General features: G+C 50.0%; 1 protein-coding gene; it reads left to right on the forward strand.

Annotated features, from left to right (window-relative positions):
• Positions 1-2790: 2790 nt before the first annotated feature.
• Positions 2791-6037, forward strand: CHC_T00008924001 (WD40-repeat containing protein). XM_005711219.1 is given in 2 exon segments: positions 2791-6003; positions 6004-6037. The coding sequence occupies 1 exon segment, from the start codon at positions 2791-2793 to the stop codon at positions 6001-6003; it is 3213 nt and encodes a 1070-aa protein (XP_005711276.1). The 3' UTR covers positions 6004-6037.
• Positions 6038-17149: the final 11112 nt, after the last annotated feature.

The following is a 17149-nucleotide window of genomic DNA, read 5'->3' on the forward strand; positions in this document are numbered from 1 at the left end:
CGCGAGGCAATAGTTTTACCCTTTATAAGTAAACGTCATCTACTTACAAACTTGAGACTTCTCTCCCTCAACATTCCCTCGTCCTCATTGTTTTCAACCTACCAAGACAGCACCCCATTCTAACCTAAGTCTGTATTTTTTCCTCACGCCGCACCCTCTCTTACGAGCTCAGGGATCATGGTTTCTGTCGGACGTTTGACCAAGAAGTCACTGGCTGTGCGCATGCTGCGTTCGAAGTTTGAGAAGGGGGAGGTCACCGGAGGTGAGTCACCGAAAGCTGTTTGGGAATCAGATGCGGTATTCCAAAAACACAAGCTGGGAAATTTTCGTACTTGCTACAACGCCATGCGTATAGAATTTGGAAGCAAACCAATCACGAGAGGTAAGCCTGACTGGGAGTGTGACATTTACATGTGATTTATGATTGATATGTTTAACATTCAGTTGTCAAACTAATTTTTCTGTATTGTAAAGGCGTTGAGGCAGATGAATCTCGCGACAGTGTGGCCCTTGACCGACGTTGTAGTGCCACAGAGGGGCCTGGTTCTGCCTGTAAACGACGGGCGTCGACCGTATTTGTGGATGACGATGAGGAGAGTGAAGAGGAAGAAGTGAATACTGGCGCTGGCGCTGAGCTGACTGCGGGAGAACTAGCATTTAAGCCATTGTTCATGATCTCTAGGTGGATTGAACGATCTACATTGACTAAGCGTCTGTGCGTGGCGATTATCTTGCCATCTGGAGTCGGCTCTGGTGATTTTACAATTACAGTGGTAGATGGAGGGCATTTTTTACAACTTGCTGTACGATGGCCGAAGCCTCTTGTAGATGTTTTAATTATGCATCGTTGGAAACTATCTAATCCGAGCAGTGGGTTTATGTCCTACCATCCCTCAGTTATAGGATTCGAGTCAGCTTTAAGCGACCTCCGGAAGAGGAGTTCTGATGCTGTGGAGTCTATTGCGAGGATATCTTTACCGTTCGAGGTAATCACGCAGGTAGTTTCGAAAAGCAACCTATCTTTCAAGGAGGGAGGTGGGACCAAAATGCTGTACGTTGACCTAAAGGCTGCGGCGGTGGATGAGTACGGTGTAGTGGCTGATACTGAGGAGTTTACTGAAGTATAAAAGAGCTCAACATGTTTAGAAATAGGTGGCGGTAGAGTATCGTTTGTTTGGAACTTGTATTGCCAAATATCGAGTTTTCCCGGATCCCCCAGCACCCATTGCAAAACCTGTGCCTACTCCGTGGAAGGAGGGCAGAATTACAGTGACGTAATAAAAAGGACGGCACAGCCAAAAGAGGGCCAACCTCCTGCGCACCCCAACGCACAACATCCCCGCCCTGCCTACCTTGACCCATCACACGCCCACACACCCACACACACACCCACGCACACACCCAGAAGCACACGCGCACCGAGCACGATCGCTTTGCGTGCCACACCTCTACTTTTCGTGATTTCAGTCAGCCATCATGGATCCTGTCAGTCTCCTAGGCCTGACGGGCCCGATTAAAGACGCCATTGCTCTTATTCGTCTTCTCAAAAAAGTACATGATGCTTACAAGACCAACGGAGACTTGGCCGAAGACGTGCTGAAAGAGTACGAAGAACTGAAAGAATATACAGAACGCGTGGCACAAATTCCCATTGACGATTTGCAAACGCTTCACAAGAATGAAATACAAAACATTATTGATTCCGTGTGGAGCTCTGTCTCAGAGTTGGTGAAGAAACTTCGCCATGAAGTAAATAACCCAAGGGGCAAACTCAGTGCCTTGACCGCCATCAGCGACCGGGAAGTGTTGAAAGAGCGCCAAGGAAAAGCCAAGGAACTCCGTCATGCTATGAAGGATATAAGGATGGAGCTGCATATAGTTGGTAAGATAGACTCGCAGAGTGGAAAAGAAAAGTTCATACCGAGTTTTTCAGCTGATCATAACCCTCCGTCAGTGCACGTTGACTTGGGTTCTGTTGAAAACCATCCTGCTCCTGACACGTTTGAGAGGAAACTGAAAGCTGCTCTGTTGAGGAATGGAAGCACTTCACACGTAGGGGCAACGGCGGTTGGACAAGCCGGAGTCGGAAAGACATGTGCACTACGAGCAATTGCACATGACGAGGAGATTGTTACGCGCTTTCCAGGTGGGGTATATTTTTCAACTCTGGGGCAAGACGCAAGAGAAGGGCAGCTGAAACAAGAACTTTGCAATGCTGTCAAAGTGTCTGGGGGACGTGAAGAAGGGGACAAGTTATCTAAGGAGACGGACCTTAACGTTGTTCTAGCCGGGGTGCAGAGCTGGTTTACGAATCAGGTATGTCTGTTCATTTTCGATGATGTGTGGACGCGCAACAACAACGACAAGAAGGTTCTTCTAAAACTGTCTCGACTTGCGAACACTGCAGTGATCGACGGAGAGCCAAGGAGCAGGGTTCTGTACTCTATGAGGGATCCGAGCCTGACACATCTCGGGATGCAAGTGAAGTTCAGTGCGAGAGAAAATCGAGGGGAAGCTGCGCGCAATATACTGGTTCATACGAGTGGGGCGTCGTTTAATGAAATAGAGAATGAGAAATCGAGAGAGGCATTTTGCGAGATTCTTGACATGTGCCGTGGGTTGCCACTAGCACTGAATATTGCAGGAGTTAACGTGAAGAAATGGAGAGGAGATCATGTTGAGGACATGCCAGGGTTATGGGTGTCATACTTACGGCAGATCGAAGAAAACAAAGAGCCTAGAGCGATAGGAACAGAAAAACCAGAGGACGAGTACGAATCGCTACACACAATGCTTCGTTCGTCCATACGAAATCTGGACTCAAATGGGACGCGAGAAGGTCTATCATTTGGTGAAATGCACCGGGGATTGTGTGTGATGAAGAAACAGGATGTGATTCCTCTTACTGTTTTGAGAGATTTCTGGGAAACGGGAGATGTGAGGTCGGCCGAAAAGTATGCAAGAGAGATGAACAGCGTTGGGTTGGTCGACATTCATCATGAGGTGAAGTCGAAAAACGTGGAGATAGGGGTACGTCTTCATGACCTCACGCATGATTTCGCAATTCATGAAGCCGAGCAGATGGAAGGCAGCAGTTGGGAACAAAAGTGGCATCGAAAGGCAGTGGATAGCTATCGGAAAGAAAGAGGGGTGTTGGAAGCAGTGGTGGAGGATCAAGGCGCTCAGGCAAGTGACGCAAGGGAGCAGTACTTTTTTGAGAATGTTTGCCGTCTGTTGTTGAAAGGAGAGATGATGACTGAGCTGCGTGGTTTGCTTGTTAGTGCGCGGTGGATAATCAAAGTTTTGTTGAGGAAGGCTGTGTGGCAACTGGAGGCAGCCGTGAAAGAGGTGACTGAGGTCTCGTGTCAGGGGACAGGGACAACTGGAACCGCTGGAACCGCTGAAGACGAGGCGTTATCGACAATAGCATTGGTGATGAAGGCTGCGCGATTGAGTGCACCATTTTGCGACGAACACGTGGCAGGTATCTGCTTTCAGCTTTACGATAGGACGATGCACAAGCGGGAATGGAGAGACGTGGAGGCGTTCTTGTCGGAGATTAAGCGGTTTGCGCCCCGACCATGGCTGCTGCCATTGCGTCCATGTCTACCTAGAGCTGGTGAGAGGCTGTTAGAGACATTCAAGACTCTAACTCCTTTGACCAACGTGGCATTCGATTCAGAGGGTGCGGTGGTAGGATGGGCTTATGGTAAGGAAGCGACCGCCACAGCGTTGCAGGTATTCACATTTACTCAACAGGAGACTGTTGTTAAAAGTATTTCCAACAATGTGTATGGGGGTCGGAGGTCCGACGAGGGAGAGACTGTGATGGATGAAGAACCGGAAACAGAAATGTCCAGGCTAAGTCAAGTGTTGGAAGAGGGACGAGAACCGGCACAGAGAAATCTTTGTCAAGATGAAGCATCAACAGAAGCGGCCAGGCCAACTGTTTCAGTACCAGAGGAACGATTGCAACGGACGGAGAGAAAGAACTGGGTTGCAAAAGTCGGGCAAGAAATTAGGAAAAAAGTGAGGGCATGCAACTGCTTGCGAAGAGGTTTTGAAGTTGCCTACACTAGTGAAAACGTTGTGCAGGACTCTGAATCACGGGTACGCAGCACGAGTAGACTTTCAGGGGCTAGTAGCGTTAGCGCAACTGGACCGCATGATAGTGTGAGCGGAGCCTCTGGAACTGAAAGCGTGGGCGGAATACCAGGATCTGAAAGCGAGACCGGACGTGTAGCTAGGGAGGTGACGGCAGCTTTTGTTTCTCGGAACAGCAGCCGTGCAATTCTTGGACACGACAACGGGGATGTCGTTGCTTTGTGTATGAAACGCAAGGAAGTCATTCAATGCTTCAAAGGCCATTTGGATAAGATAACTGCTGTAACTATGAGCGAGGACGGGAAACGGGTTGCGTCAGGATCACGTGACAATACAGCACGAGTATGGGGATTTGAGACGGGGCGTCAAATCGGGGAAGCATTGGAGGGACACTCGGATTGGGTAAAGAGCGTGGCGATGAGCTGGGACGGGAAACGGGTTGTGTTGGCAGTTGACAGCACGGTGCAGGTGTGGGACGGCGACACGTGGCGTCAAGCCTGGGAAGCAAAGATCGAACACGCGGGATGGATATCGAGCGTGGCGATGAGCTGGGACGGGAAACAGGTTGTGTCGGGGTCATTGGGCGGCACTGTCCAGGTGTGGAACGGTGATACGGGGCGTCAAGTCTGGGAAGCAACGCCTTATGTCGAGGATTATGACGTGAGCGTGGCAATGAGCGGGGATGGTAAACGGGTTGTGTCGGGGTTTGACTGCACGGTGCGGGTGTGGGACGGTGACACGGGGCGTCAAATCGGGGAAACAATTACCGAACACCTGGATCGTGTTATTAGCGTGGCGATGAACGGGGATGGGAAACGGGTTGTGTCGGGGTCACTTGACAACACGGTGCGGGTGTGGGACGGTGACACGGGGCGTCAAATCGGGGAAACAATGACCGGACACACGAGTCAGGTAACAAGTTTGGCGATGAACGGGGATGGGAAACGGGTTGTGTCGGGGTCACTTGACAACATGCGGGTGTGGGACGGTGACACGGGGCGTCAAGTCGGGGAAACAATGGCACACCGGACTTGGGTGAACAGTGTGGCGATGAGCGGGGACGGGAAACGCGTTGCATCGGGATCAGAAGACAGCACGGTGTGCGTGTGGGACAGTGACACGGGGCGTCAAATCGGGGGAACACGGACCGAACACTCGGCTAGTGTAAATAGCGTGGCGATGAGCGGAGACGGGAAACGGGTTGTGTCGGGGTCACGTTACAATACAGCACGACTGTTTGACGTTGAGACAGGGGGTCAAATCGGGGCAACAATGACAGGACACAAGGGTCGTGTAATTTGCGTGGCTATGAGCAAGGACGGGAAGCGGGTTGTGTCGGGGTCACGTGACAAAACAGCACGAATGTGGGACGACACGGGGCGTCAAGTCTGGGAAACAAATACCGAACACACGGGGTGGGTAATGAGCGTGGCGATGAGCTGGGACGGGAAACGGGTTGTGTCGGGGTCATCGGACCACACAGTGCGGGTGTGGGACGGTGATACGGGGCGTCAAATCGGGGAAGCAATGGAGGCTCAGGCCCCTGTAACGAGCGTAGCGATGAGCGGGGACGGGAAACGGATATGGTCTTGGTCCCAGGGGTTTGACTCTCTGGGGCCAAGTGGAACAGTTCGGGGGTGGAAACAGAGGTCGAGTAGGTTGGATATGCCAGTAGCCGGTAGCGGTGTATGGGTGCCGGAAACATGCGGCATTTGTGAGGTGAGCGACAAGATAATTCACAAACAGGGAGACGGCTCCGAAATCATACTGGCCCACCTCGAATGTTGGGCAACTGACTTCATGGTGAATATGGAGTGTGAGACTATAGTTGTTGGTATGGAAAACGGCTCGGTCGGTATTATGTCGGTTATCAGTTCTGATGACGATGCGAGTCAATAGGATAGGATTAGTGTGGTAAAATCTATTCTGACGGTGTTGTTCCCTGTGAGGATGCACATGTTCCAAAGGTATGGACTCGTGAATATGGTGAAGTCGAACCACCTACGGATGACAGCGGGGGCTTTCTGCCGTGATCTTCGGATTGATCAACACGTGATCTTGTTCTTGTCAGACCGGTGCGGCCGCCACTGTCCTCCCTTGAATTATTCATGCTCCAAGAGCACGAGTATAATCTCTTCTTCATCCCGCCCCGCAGCCGTCCACATTGCGCGCAATGACGTTAAACTCCGCAGCCACTGTCAAAAGCATGCCCAAAAGATTGACTCTCTCCGAAAAAGCAGCTATATTCACCAGCTCTGTAATGGTTTCACCGTGAGAGATGCAGCAACTCGTTTCGGTTGCAATCCACGAACAATTCAAAAGATCCGTAAGAATTCTGTACGAATTCTCAATGCTGTGCATAAAACCCCATCGAACACACAGTTCAAAGCACTCAAGGCATCTAAATATCCCGACATCGATGCCGCACTTTATGAATTTGTGCAGATTGCTCGCGGAGCAAAGCTGCCGCTCTCAGGCTCGGTTCTCTGCTGTCGAGCGTTGCAAATTAGGGATATCCTGTTGAAAAAAGACCTACCGAGGGCAGACGAGAAAGAGAACACGGCAGACGCTCATTTCCGAGCATTTTCAGGAAAGGACCTATGCCAGCAATGCGATCTTAATAGTTCGTTCTGTCAATAGTTCGCATTTTTGGGTCCTGGCAGGGGGGCGAACTATTGAGGGGTGCCTACTGTATCATGCCTCTAGTGACACCGTCGCGTCCAAAACGCGCATGTTCATGAACTGTGATGGTACCCATACACGTACACACGTAGCGCACATCACACACGCTCACCGGCTCATCCATGTCAGCTTGAGACCGCTACACTTAGTGTAGAGGGAGTAGGATCAGAGAGTAAAGAGAGGGTATCGTTCCTGCAACACAGTAACAGCTTCTGCGTGGGAGTTGGATTGTATGAAGCCTGAGAGGGGACTGCAATGCCGCGAATGGCGAGGGTGGGAAATGGGGCGGGAGGGCCGCCTCGTTCAAAGTAGCGGCGGTACAGGTGCGGAATGAGGGCAATCGGCTGCACTAGACGTACCTTGCGCACAGCTGGCTGCATAACGTAGTTGATGAAGGAACTCTGCGGAGCCTGGGGGTGGTTGAGGGCGATGATGAGAGTCTCAGAGAGTAAGAAGAGTCCCGTGCGAAAGGGGGCGGAGTAAAGGGCTCAGGGAGGAGAATTGCAAGGAGACGGAGAAGTGAGTGTGTGCGGAAACGGAGCCGGTCTGCGATATTCTCGATCTCAACGTTCCATCACGCCCATGTGTCGTATGCATTGCACCCTCCCGACGTGTCTCTCCTATCCAACGCCTCCGATTCCACCGATTCCACCGCCTTCAGTTGTGCGTACACCCTCCCACGAACCTCGCCTTTTCACCTCGACCATCACCAGTCATTTCATATTCCACGTTCTCTTCAGAAAGCCTCGCTTGCCGGCTCTTTGCAATAGGATGCCGTGTTCTCCTTACTAACAACCGTCCCTGTCTCGCCAGCTGAAAGTGGATGGCCGGCCGCTTCTCAAGCGTTTGATGCAGTCGTTGCCTCTGCAGGCGCGAAAAGCTACCAAGGGAAAGGTACGGGAGCGGACTTTCCCACGTCTACATGCCCATAGCATGAGGCTGCCCCTGCCCCTGCAGTCATCGTTTCTGGGAGAGGGACGATCAGGGATATTTAGGTCACTATCGATTTGCTCGCGGGTGTAGAGAGGATGGTCTGTGCGGGCCTGGGGTGGAGAAGGCTACCGTTTGGGGGAAAGAGAGGGGAATACAGGGTATGTTAGCGATGGAGGGTAGACTATTAGCGGGGGCATCCTATTGCGCTTCGACATGCTCAGCCATTCTTATCCCGTTGCCTACCTAGCTGGTATACGAAACGTCTCTCTCCTCTTAGGATGTGTAGTACGCCTCATACGACGCCTCGCACCTGCACAGCCGCCCTTTCCACCACACGACCCTCTGATCCGACGGTTGGGCCCCCTGGTGGCGCACATTTACAGACAGGCCACACTGAGTCCTGACGCTGTCGACCCACTGTCGACGCACTGGAGCAGCCGCTCTTTGAGCTCCCTTTGGCGCTACTTCAGCGTCTCTTATGGAGCACTTACGGAGGATTTGTTGGTCATGGAGCTCTTGTGGGGAGTTTCGGTGTGTGAAGCCAATGGGAATTGCAAGAGCGCACCCTCTTCGCTGCTATATGGCAAGGGTTGGCCCAGACAGGTTCATCTTAGGCGCATAAATGGGCTTCTCAAGATGGGTTGTGGTAAGGTTTTATCCAGTTGAGGTTTGTCTTGCGACTTTCGAGTCAAAAGTAAGGTGCTGCGCCTACATTTCCTTCTTCACCTCAACTATTGTACGTGCCGTACCTGGACTCGTCCATTGGTGTGCAGTGGAAGAGCGAGTACGGAGAACTAGTGCAGCAAGGGATTTTGCTTTTCTGAAAGTTACCGTAAATGGGTGCCAATGTTGTAGTTGCACTATTCCGCGAGAGGAGAGCTTTTTCATGGATTTGGCAAGGCTACAACCTCCCGGTTGCACAGTGCCATGTTCACCAGAGCTGCATATGCAGCCACGGCTGTTTCCATTTTTAGGAACGCATGAATCGCATTTGAGAACCACTACGACGTTTCCTTCAGATTCTTCTTTTTATGGTCCGCTTTGCTGTGAAAACTTTCATATTCCTCTCACGTCTGCGTGTGCTTGGCACCAATCATCTTCTGTTGTTCTAAGTTTACTCCTCTGTGCAACATCTCATCAGGGCCCTGCCGAGGACATTTACCTTCGTCGCCAACCGCCTATACTCTCCCGTATACAACAGTATGACGTGGGACACAGCCTTTCATGTCCACAATGTGGCAAGCCGCTACGCACGCTCAGCACCCCGCAATGCCTGCATTCAAAGCATCAAAGCATTGTTGCCAGAGGTAGTACATCCCTGATACCGACCGCACTGTTGCCAAAGGACTCGCCTACATCCCATGTCCTAGTCCCGAGATACCCAGTCCCCACCTCGTGCATGCCTGATCTATACGGCATCGACAAAATATCTTTTGACAGCTACCGACACCAGCGCTTTCTCTCCCTTCCCATCTCCGCTGAAATCAACCCTGGACAGATCCCTTCCTATGTCTGCCGCACACGGTCCATCCTAGCTTTTTGCCCCCTGTTTCTTCAGAAGTCCCCACTTCCTCTCCTCACGTTCCCCTCCTGTTACATTGTTGCACTACCGTACCTCCTACCTGGGAGTGCCCTGCTCCCAAAACTACGTCCCTGTCTCACCAACCCCTCCGTGTTACCCAATCTGCAAACCACTCTCCACCGTGCCTGCCAGTGCATCACGCGATTCCAAAAAAAAGCTCTTTTCCCCAAACGCCGTCTATACTGCCAATTCCACTCGCCGTAGATCACGCAGATCATGCCGTGCTGTCTGGTGACAAGGCACTATTTTGTTTCCACATAGCGCATGTAAGATGACGCAGTTGAACTGCCTTCAACACTGATTTTCAGCTCTAACGCCCACTAAAAGAAGGAAACACATCTTTGTATCGTTTTGATCGTGATTGCATCTCATAAACTGCGGAAAATTAGTCTTGAAAAGATATTTGGATATCTTCTTGTCCGAAAGCAGGACGAGCGCTCCGCTGTGATCCCTGCCCATTGCCCACCTTCACCCCTTACAAGAACATCACTTTGTTCACTGGGTTACTCCCTCTCACGTGCTCACCTTATACACACCCGAGAAAGTTAGCCTTACTAAGGACATGACTTTTTTTGTATGCGGCAAAGGGGTTTGATCTGAAGGCCCTTTGAAAGCGCCGTGGTGTCGGGCTTTGGCAAGGGAGGCTATCTTCTTTTCGGCACAGGACAACGACATCAATGTTGAGGGAGAAAACGTCGTTGATATGGATAGTTTTAGATTTTGGCAGCGTATTCTCTCTCTCCTCAATGGTTTCTCGTCGCACGTATCCGGAAGATTTCCATGTCTCAACATTTGAACATCTGGCGGAGGCGTTAATCTGATGTCTGACACGCAACTTGGCGGTTGGCAGTTGGGCAGGGATACCTTAAAAGCGAGATTTGGGGAAATGGGGTCAGTGTGCGAAGCAAGAGGCTTCGGGCTTGCGTCATTTCTCGCTCTATAACTTTCGCGTTGTCAGTGCATTACAGATTATGGCATGTAGTCGATCGAGAGCATTTGTGTTGACGCCGTTCATTGGCGCTCATCATGACGTTGTTCGAGTTAGCCGTGCGCCATGGTACGAATCGGGGCTGGTGTTGAGGTCGTGCGAGGGCAATTCACTATATCCCCAACACCTAAATATCACCGTTCTCGCCCTTGCTCGAGTGGGCAATAGGCGAGAGGGAGAGCGCCTGTTATGTGTTGAGGAAGTGCCGTCGGCTCTCAAACGATGAGAAGCATTGTTGCGTTCACTATATCCACAAGAGTCGAGTACGTTCTTCTTCACGTCGCATCTTAACGAGGAACGACCTGTCAGTCCCAAGAAGAGGACACGATTTTCTTTCATTTCCGCATATCTTGCTGGTTGGGATAAGCAGGTTAATATTATATACTTTCGGAAAGTGGACTCCGTTTTTCGCTGATAAAACGACTCTACTTCCTCTATTTTGCATCTTGGTCGCATCTTCTGAACCCTATTCCCAATTCCGTTCGTTTTGATGAATTAGGTATTAATTTCGTATGCTTTCTGACTGTTTCAGTAGAAGTTGTCTTATAGTTTCAAGGAGCACTTTCTCCATTAAAAAGCAACCAATGTATCACTACAAGAGCCTGCGGGACGAACCGACCGGTTCGGATCTAATTGTATGGTAATCAATGCTCTCCTTTTTTCTTCTACAGGTGCATCGTTTGCCATTATCAGTTGTGTTCAAAGCAATACTTTCCTTCTATTCGAAGGCTGACAGTACTTCGGTCCTTTGTCGTGCTTTGGGATCTGCCCTCGTCTGTGGAGAAGGGTCGTCTCCATCCCCGTTTGTATATCGACCATCGGGACATGCTTGAACCATCTGTGAGGAAGCAATTTCTCTTGGGATCATGGTTCTCGTCTGCATATGCCTTCTATAGAGACCTTCACTGTTATACAGTTTTATTTTCTTTGAATTAGGGTAGTATCTGCACAATATCCGGCGGCATTTTGGATGAGGTCCTCCTGGACCTCATGTCCTCCTGGACAACCGATATCAGATATTACAATGATTGGTCATCTCACAAAATCAACACTACCCACTTTCAGCCCACAACTGCAGCTCTCTACCTCATTCCCCAGTGTATTCATGCATTGTATTTTAATCCTGTTCAACAATACCGCTACTGTTTCTAGAAACCACTACACTCTAGTGGTGAACATTATTTGCTTTCGCCTTCAACCTGTTACGGGTGTCAGAAACCGTAATGGGTGATCCACGTTTTAGAAAATAATGACAATGCAGATTAACTACAGAGAAAACATATCAACCTCTCAACCTCTCAGCCTCTCAACCGCGAAAACGTTTTGGGGTTGGGTCCTCTTTCCATCATAATGCCGGCGAGAAGAACACGTCCTTTGATTGGAACCTACATCTTTCAATTCTAACAAACTTTTGCATCTCATCCAGAAAGTCGGAGCCTCTTCCGCTTGTGCTAAATAGTAAGATAGTTGAGGGAGATAAAATAATAACCACCATTCAAACACGCCTCGCGGATATAATCTATTGAACAAGTATTCTTTTATTATCACAAACAGCCCCGCCTCAACTACTGCCACGTTTGGTGAACACTGACAAGTTGTCCACAGCTGTGCAATAAAACCCTAAGCTTGTATCACCCTAGGCTTCTTCTCACCAAACCAAACGAGCTGGAATCGTCTCATCCCTGAACATCATGAACAGCTCTGCGTCTATATAAGACATGCCCGGACCAGTTACTTTTTCCTTCAACATCCCTCACACCACAAAGCCTTTCTCCAATCCAAACCAAAAAGCATCAAATCATCTGAAAAAGCAGGTCTACCTCTCCAACATGTTTCATCGCTGCACATGCTTTCTCTTGGCCCTCCTGGTCCTGGCCACAGTCGCCTTTGCTGTGAATGACAAGCGCGTCGAGGAAGACATCTCCATTCATCAAGATGCCGCGGAGGAAATGGAAGTTGCAGAAAAAGGAATATCTATTCCCCCATGTCCGTGCCGTTGCTACGCAACCATACACATTCCTTATGGGCAATGCCGGATGCATCGCTATAGCCATTGCCAACTCTCTAGTTGCAGGTTCCATAGTTATCCGTATCACGGATGGTCGTGCTGCTATCGTCATCATTAGGACTGCTCGCTGAGCTACCCGCACCACCTAGAGTGCAGTTGTTAGAATGGACTCAAGGGGTCACAATGGGATTATCAAATTCTTTGCTAGTCTGGGAGTCGACGACAGCTATTTCAGTCTCAAGGCCAATACATCGCAAAACAATTTCAAGTCCCTTTCATGAAGCGTAGTTGTGAAACTTAGGCTATGTTCAAGGAAGTATCCAAGTACATGGCCTTTGCTCAAAAAGCGTCCTCGGACCGCTTCCCGTATCTCGAGATTTATTTGCGTTGTCTGCTTCCACTGTCTGCGTGTGCTGCATTTTCTATGTGTGTGACTTCCCACTTTGTCTACCAAGTACCTCCATCGCTTCAACCTGTTTATCGCTCAGTTCTCGTTCTCGGCTCTCCGCTTTGCATCCCTTTGACAGTCGCTCAGTGAATTAGTTGTAAACGTTCTCTTGCTGCTTGTTTTCGGATACTGTAACTCGTACTGTCCCCCGATCTTCGTCTGTTTGACCCCGCTACCGGCTGCGCTAGTTACTACGTTGCACTTTTATTTGGTCCTCTACGCCCACGTTTTTTAGTAGTTATTTTGTAAAATTCCCCGCGAATGATATCTTTTGTTCGCAGTGTGTGCGGGCATTGCGATGTTCCGCCTTGCAGTTGCAAATAAAAGCGATGAGAACCAGTATCAATGCCTATTCAGACAAAGACGTCTTGTTTCCATACCAAAGTTTCACCCATGCATTTCTAGGGCTTTCAGAAAGCAACAATTGCTGCATCTCTATGGAATATCAGGGCCGTTTATGGCAACTTTTTCTCTGAATACTCAGATCCAAGTGTACTACGATGATAATGTACTTGTTAGAAATAGGATCACAATGCGGCTATAAATCAATACGGAGAGTATCGTATCTTAACAGTGCAAAGTGCACCGTCCATTTTTACACTGTAGGTTGCCATGGTATCTCTTCATTTTTACGTACATGTCAGAGGCTGCTTCTTGTGGTGGTGTAGCCGACTGCGCTCGACTGTGCTCTTCCGAATCGGATACGTCAGACCGTGTTCATACAGATAGCGTGAACGCGCGTATTTCTACGTTGTGCGCTGGCAATGGTGCTCGCAGCATTCTGTCGATCGGTGGTATTTAAAATATGGAATCACCTTGACCGTAAAGGTCGAGGCATCGACCCACTGCTTTCAAAAATGATCACTGGTCTTGACCAAGACAGCTTCGATCATCACTCGATCGCGCCGACCAATCCCGGAACAACCGCTTCCCATATTGCTGCGCCAAGATGTGGCACGAATTTAGCTCATCTCCGGCGATCACTACGCAAGGGGCTTCATTCGTTGCCACGTTGGTGAATCGTCCGTGCCTACTACGAACCGAGTCAGAGTCTGTGCCTGTATTCCTCCGCGTTTATGATCAATGTGGCAAGGAAGAAACGATTCGCCCACAGCAACTCACCGCTACCTGAGCCACGTCGACAGAGGCCGTCCGCCCCGTCAACGTCAAGTTATGCGTTGATTCACAGTACCTAGAATCTGCAATCGCGCTCGGTTTCATCGAAACCGACGACTTTGACGCGCTCTTTGAGAGTGAATTACGCCCGCACTTCGACGAGAAGGACAAGGATTCTCAAGAGACAGACGCGCTCGAATCGCTCGACGATAGAAGTATACTTCAAGCTTAAATTCGGGACGGATTTTTGCAGTCCTAACCGCGATATGCTGTTTAAGAGCATGACCACCGGTACGTGATCAAATATTAGAGCCATAACTTTCCATCTGAAGTTTTTCCAACTTAAGAACTGTTTCGCAATCAAGAAGCAACAATAGTAAGTTGGCCCGACAGGTTAATGCTCTCAAGCATATGTCTGTGAATTGCCTGCGAGTTCTTTTTGCAGCCTGTCTCAGAATCAAACTGATCCCCCAAAATGTAAATGCTTTCTTCCTAGTAATGACGACTCCGCATGCGGATTCATTTCTTTGTCATGAAGACGAGCCTGGTCGTTGAGCAAGGTTTTTGCGAAAAAAGTAAGTCGATGTCCGGTTGATGTGAGTATAAGACTCCGATCAGATCGAATGAGCTTGTTGAGGTTATCTGCTTCTTTTGAAAGAAGCAGATAACCTCGTCAAGCGTCTGAAATCAGATGTTGACATCTGCTTGACATCAAGCGAAACGACCCCGGCGGTTTTCCTGTTGCTTACAGTACCACCGCGATGTATCACTGTAAACGTTTGTCACGTCATGCAGCATTCGAAATGCTGCTAAATGTTATCTAAAAATTGAAATTATTACAGTACCTGTATACTGTAGTTGCCAAAAGTGATTAGATTTTACCTCTAGTCAGTCATAGTCGCAAGTCACGTGACCACATGCCCATAGTCAGTCAGTTAGAAATACAACCCTGGTCTGGAACGGAATTTTTGAAGCTATACACCCAGAAAAGGAAGTCTGGATGTAACAACGATTTGAAAAACGATAAAGCGCAGCTCTTTTTCTTCGTTGCCTTTCCTACCGCTCCATGACACAACTGACGCCAGCCGGTTGCGTTGTTGTGCATCAAAGTCAGACCCATCGAAATCGAAGTGAAAGCATGCTACAAGGAGAGCACATTGAACGGAGATGTGACCCGCATCAAAGGTAAGTTGAAGCAGGGCCCTGATGCGAGGCAGGATTGACGTAAGCACCGGTTGTGATCCCGCAGACACCCGACGAGGATCCGGTTAATTACTGTCCTGATGGGTTTTTGGCGTGTGTGTATTTTGGGGAAGGTGCAAATGCGTTGGCAATCAGTTTCAACTCATCCACAGGGATCGCAGAAATGCATCCTCGGTCTGGGTAACAGCAATCGCCGCCGCAGCCGCCGGGTAAGAGGCGGGCACCCGGGGCCGCGCAACGGGCCAAATTGAGCACACGTGGCTATGCTGGCAGCGCTGTGGTGCCAAATCGCTCCAGGTTGCTTGATTTTGCCGCTCGCCCGAATGTTACCCCCCATGTTACCTGCTGTGGCACGACGCGCCGGATGTGAAACAGGATGTGCAAATCTGGCCTGGGTCACCGGGCCGGATGTAGGTCGGATGCAGGGTAAAAAAAGAGCGATAGGAGCCCACAGGGTAGGCAAATAAAAGCGCATGCGATACCGTCCGGCGGACATTCATGCGGCCACGCTGCAAGCGCCGCGCCGCTACGCCCCTCTACATACGCCATCTCCACGGCGCGCAACTTCCACAGCAACCGCTGAGCCGTCCTGCGCTGCCTCCCGTCCGCGAAAACACCCGTCGCCTCACCTCGCACCGTCAGCGACATCGTCACGCTCACCGCCGTCCCCAAGACCACCCCGACCGCCACGCAGCTCTGCGTCTTGCGCTTCCTCGTGCGCCACTGGGACGGGCTCTCGCGCACCTACGACGACGGGCTCTTCTACATCTCCCCCGCCACCCTGCTCCGCCACGACCCGGCCCTCCTATCGACCTTCTCCAACCCGCTGCACTTCCCGCTCGCGGCCAACGCCCGCTCCATCGCCCGCTCCATCTCGCCCGACTGGTTCTCCCTGCCACCCTTTTCTCTTGGTCGCGAGTTCAATTCTTCATGAATACTAATATTTTTGAATAATGTATTAAACAATGTTTTAAATAGTTTGCAGATTCACGCAATTTTAATTTTTGGCAGTGGCCCGCTGGTATGGGGCGTATGAGCTGTTACCCGCTGCATGTTACCCGTGCTCACGGATCCTACGAGCTCTCCAGTCCTTTACACATTTGTACTCTTATCCTACTAGTTTGGCTTACGTCGATGATGTGTAATTACAAATACTGTAGTCTAGGAATGTTCGCGAACACCACTGTTGTGAGTAGTTAGCGTTGCGTCTACAGTTATATAAAGGGAGACCTAGTCTGTCTCCAGAATTAAAGAAGGCACCAAGTCGTGTCCAAGTTCGATTGAAGTCTGTTTTCGGGTTGCGTTGTTGTGCATCAAAGTCAGACCCATCGAAATCGAAGTGAAAGCATGCTACAAGGAGAGCACATTGAACGAGAGATGTGACCCGCATCAAAGATATGGATCGCAGACAGGGAAAGAGTTTGGGAGAAGCCAGCTTACGATTAAATTTTGGGTATGCATGGGTGTGGCAGGTGGGCAAGGTTCTCTTTCAAGCGTACTGTAGCAGGCCTGAGCTGTGAACAGATCTCGCAATACCCACAACATCATGAATGACTGGTCACAGTTGTGAGCATTACGCCTTTTGTCGACGGCGGAGGAGGTGATGAAGAGGAAGCGGGCCATTCAACGGAGAATGGACCGCTTCTTCTTCCTCGTTTTCCAGGACAAGAGTTCTGCTCCCACATACAACACCATGCTTAATGGGCACAGCGGTACAAGTAAACATCCCCATTGGTCCACCGGAGTTTGTCACCAGAAATATTCGCTTGGCATGAAAGGCCAAGCGTACAAGAATGCGAATGACATCAATGGTACAGTAATAGCACATTGTTGGCGTCGGACTACATCTTTCTACGCCGCGTTATTGCATGCTCGTGGTTACCGACATTGCGTTGAGCCTTTTCAGAGGTATGGCACTACAGTATGTACGTACATGATCCTTTTTCGCAGCCATAAATGCCAGCCTACACTTTTGCAGATGTCCAATTGCATCATCGACCCTGCCTTTTCCCGCCATAGTCTCTATTCTAGTAAGCAACTGCATAATATTTTTCCGCGGCGGCAGCGGCTCTCGGGCAGTACGTC

This window comes from Chondrus crispus, genomic scaffold, assembly GCF_000350225.1.
Source record: "Chondrus crispus Stackhouse genomic scaffold, scaffold_79, whole genome shotgun sequence".
NCBI lineage: Eukaryota > Rhodophyta > Florideophyceae > Gigartinales > Gigartinaceae > Chondrus > Chondrus crispus.

Bases quoted from the DNA above. Each gene is read 5' to 3' on its own strand.
- CHC_T00008924001 (XM_005711219.1), top strand. From the start codon at position 2,791: ATGCTTCGTTCGTCCATACGAAATCTGGACTCAAATGGGACGCGAGAA.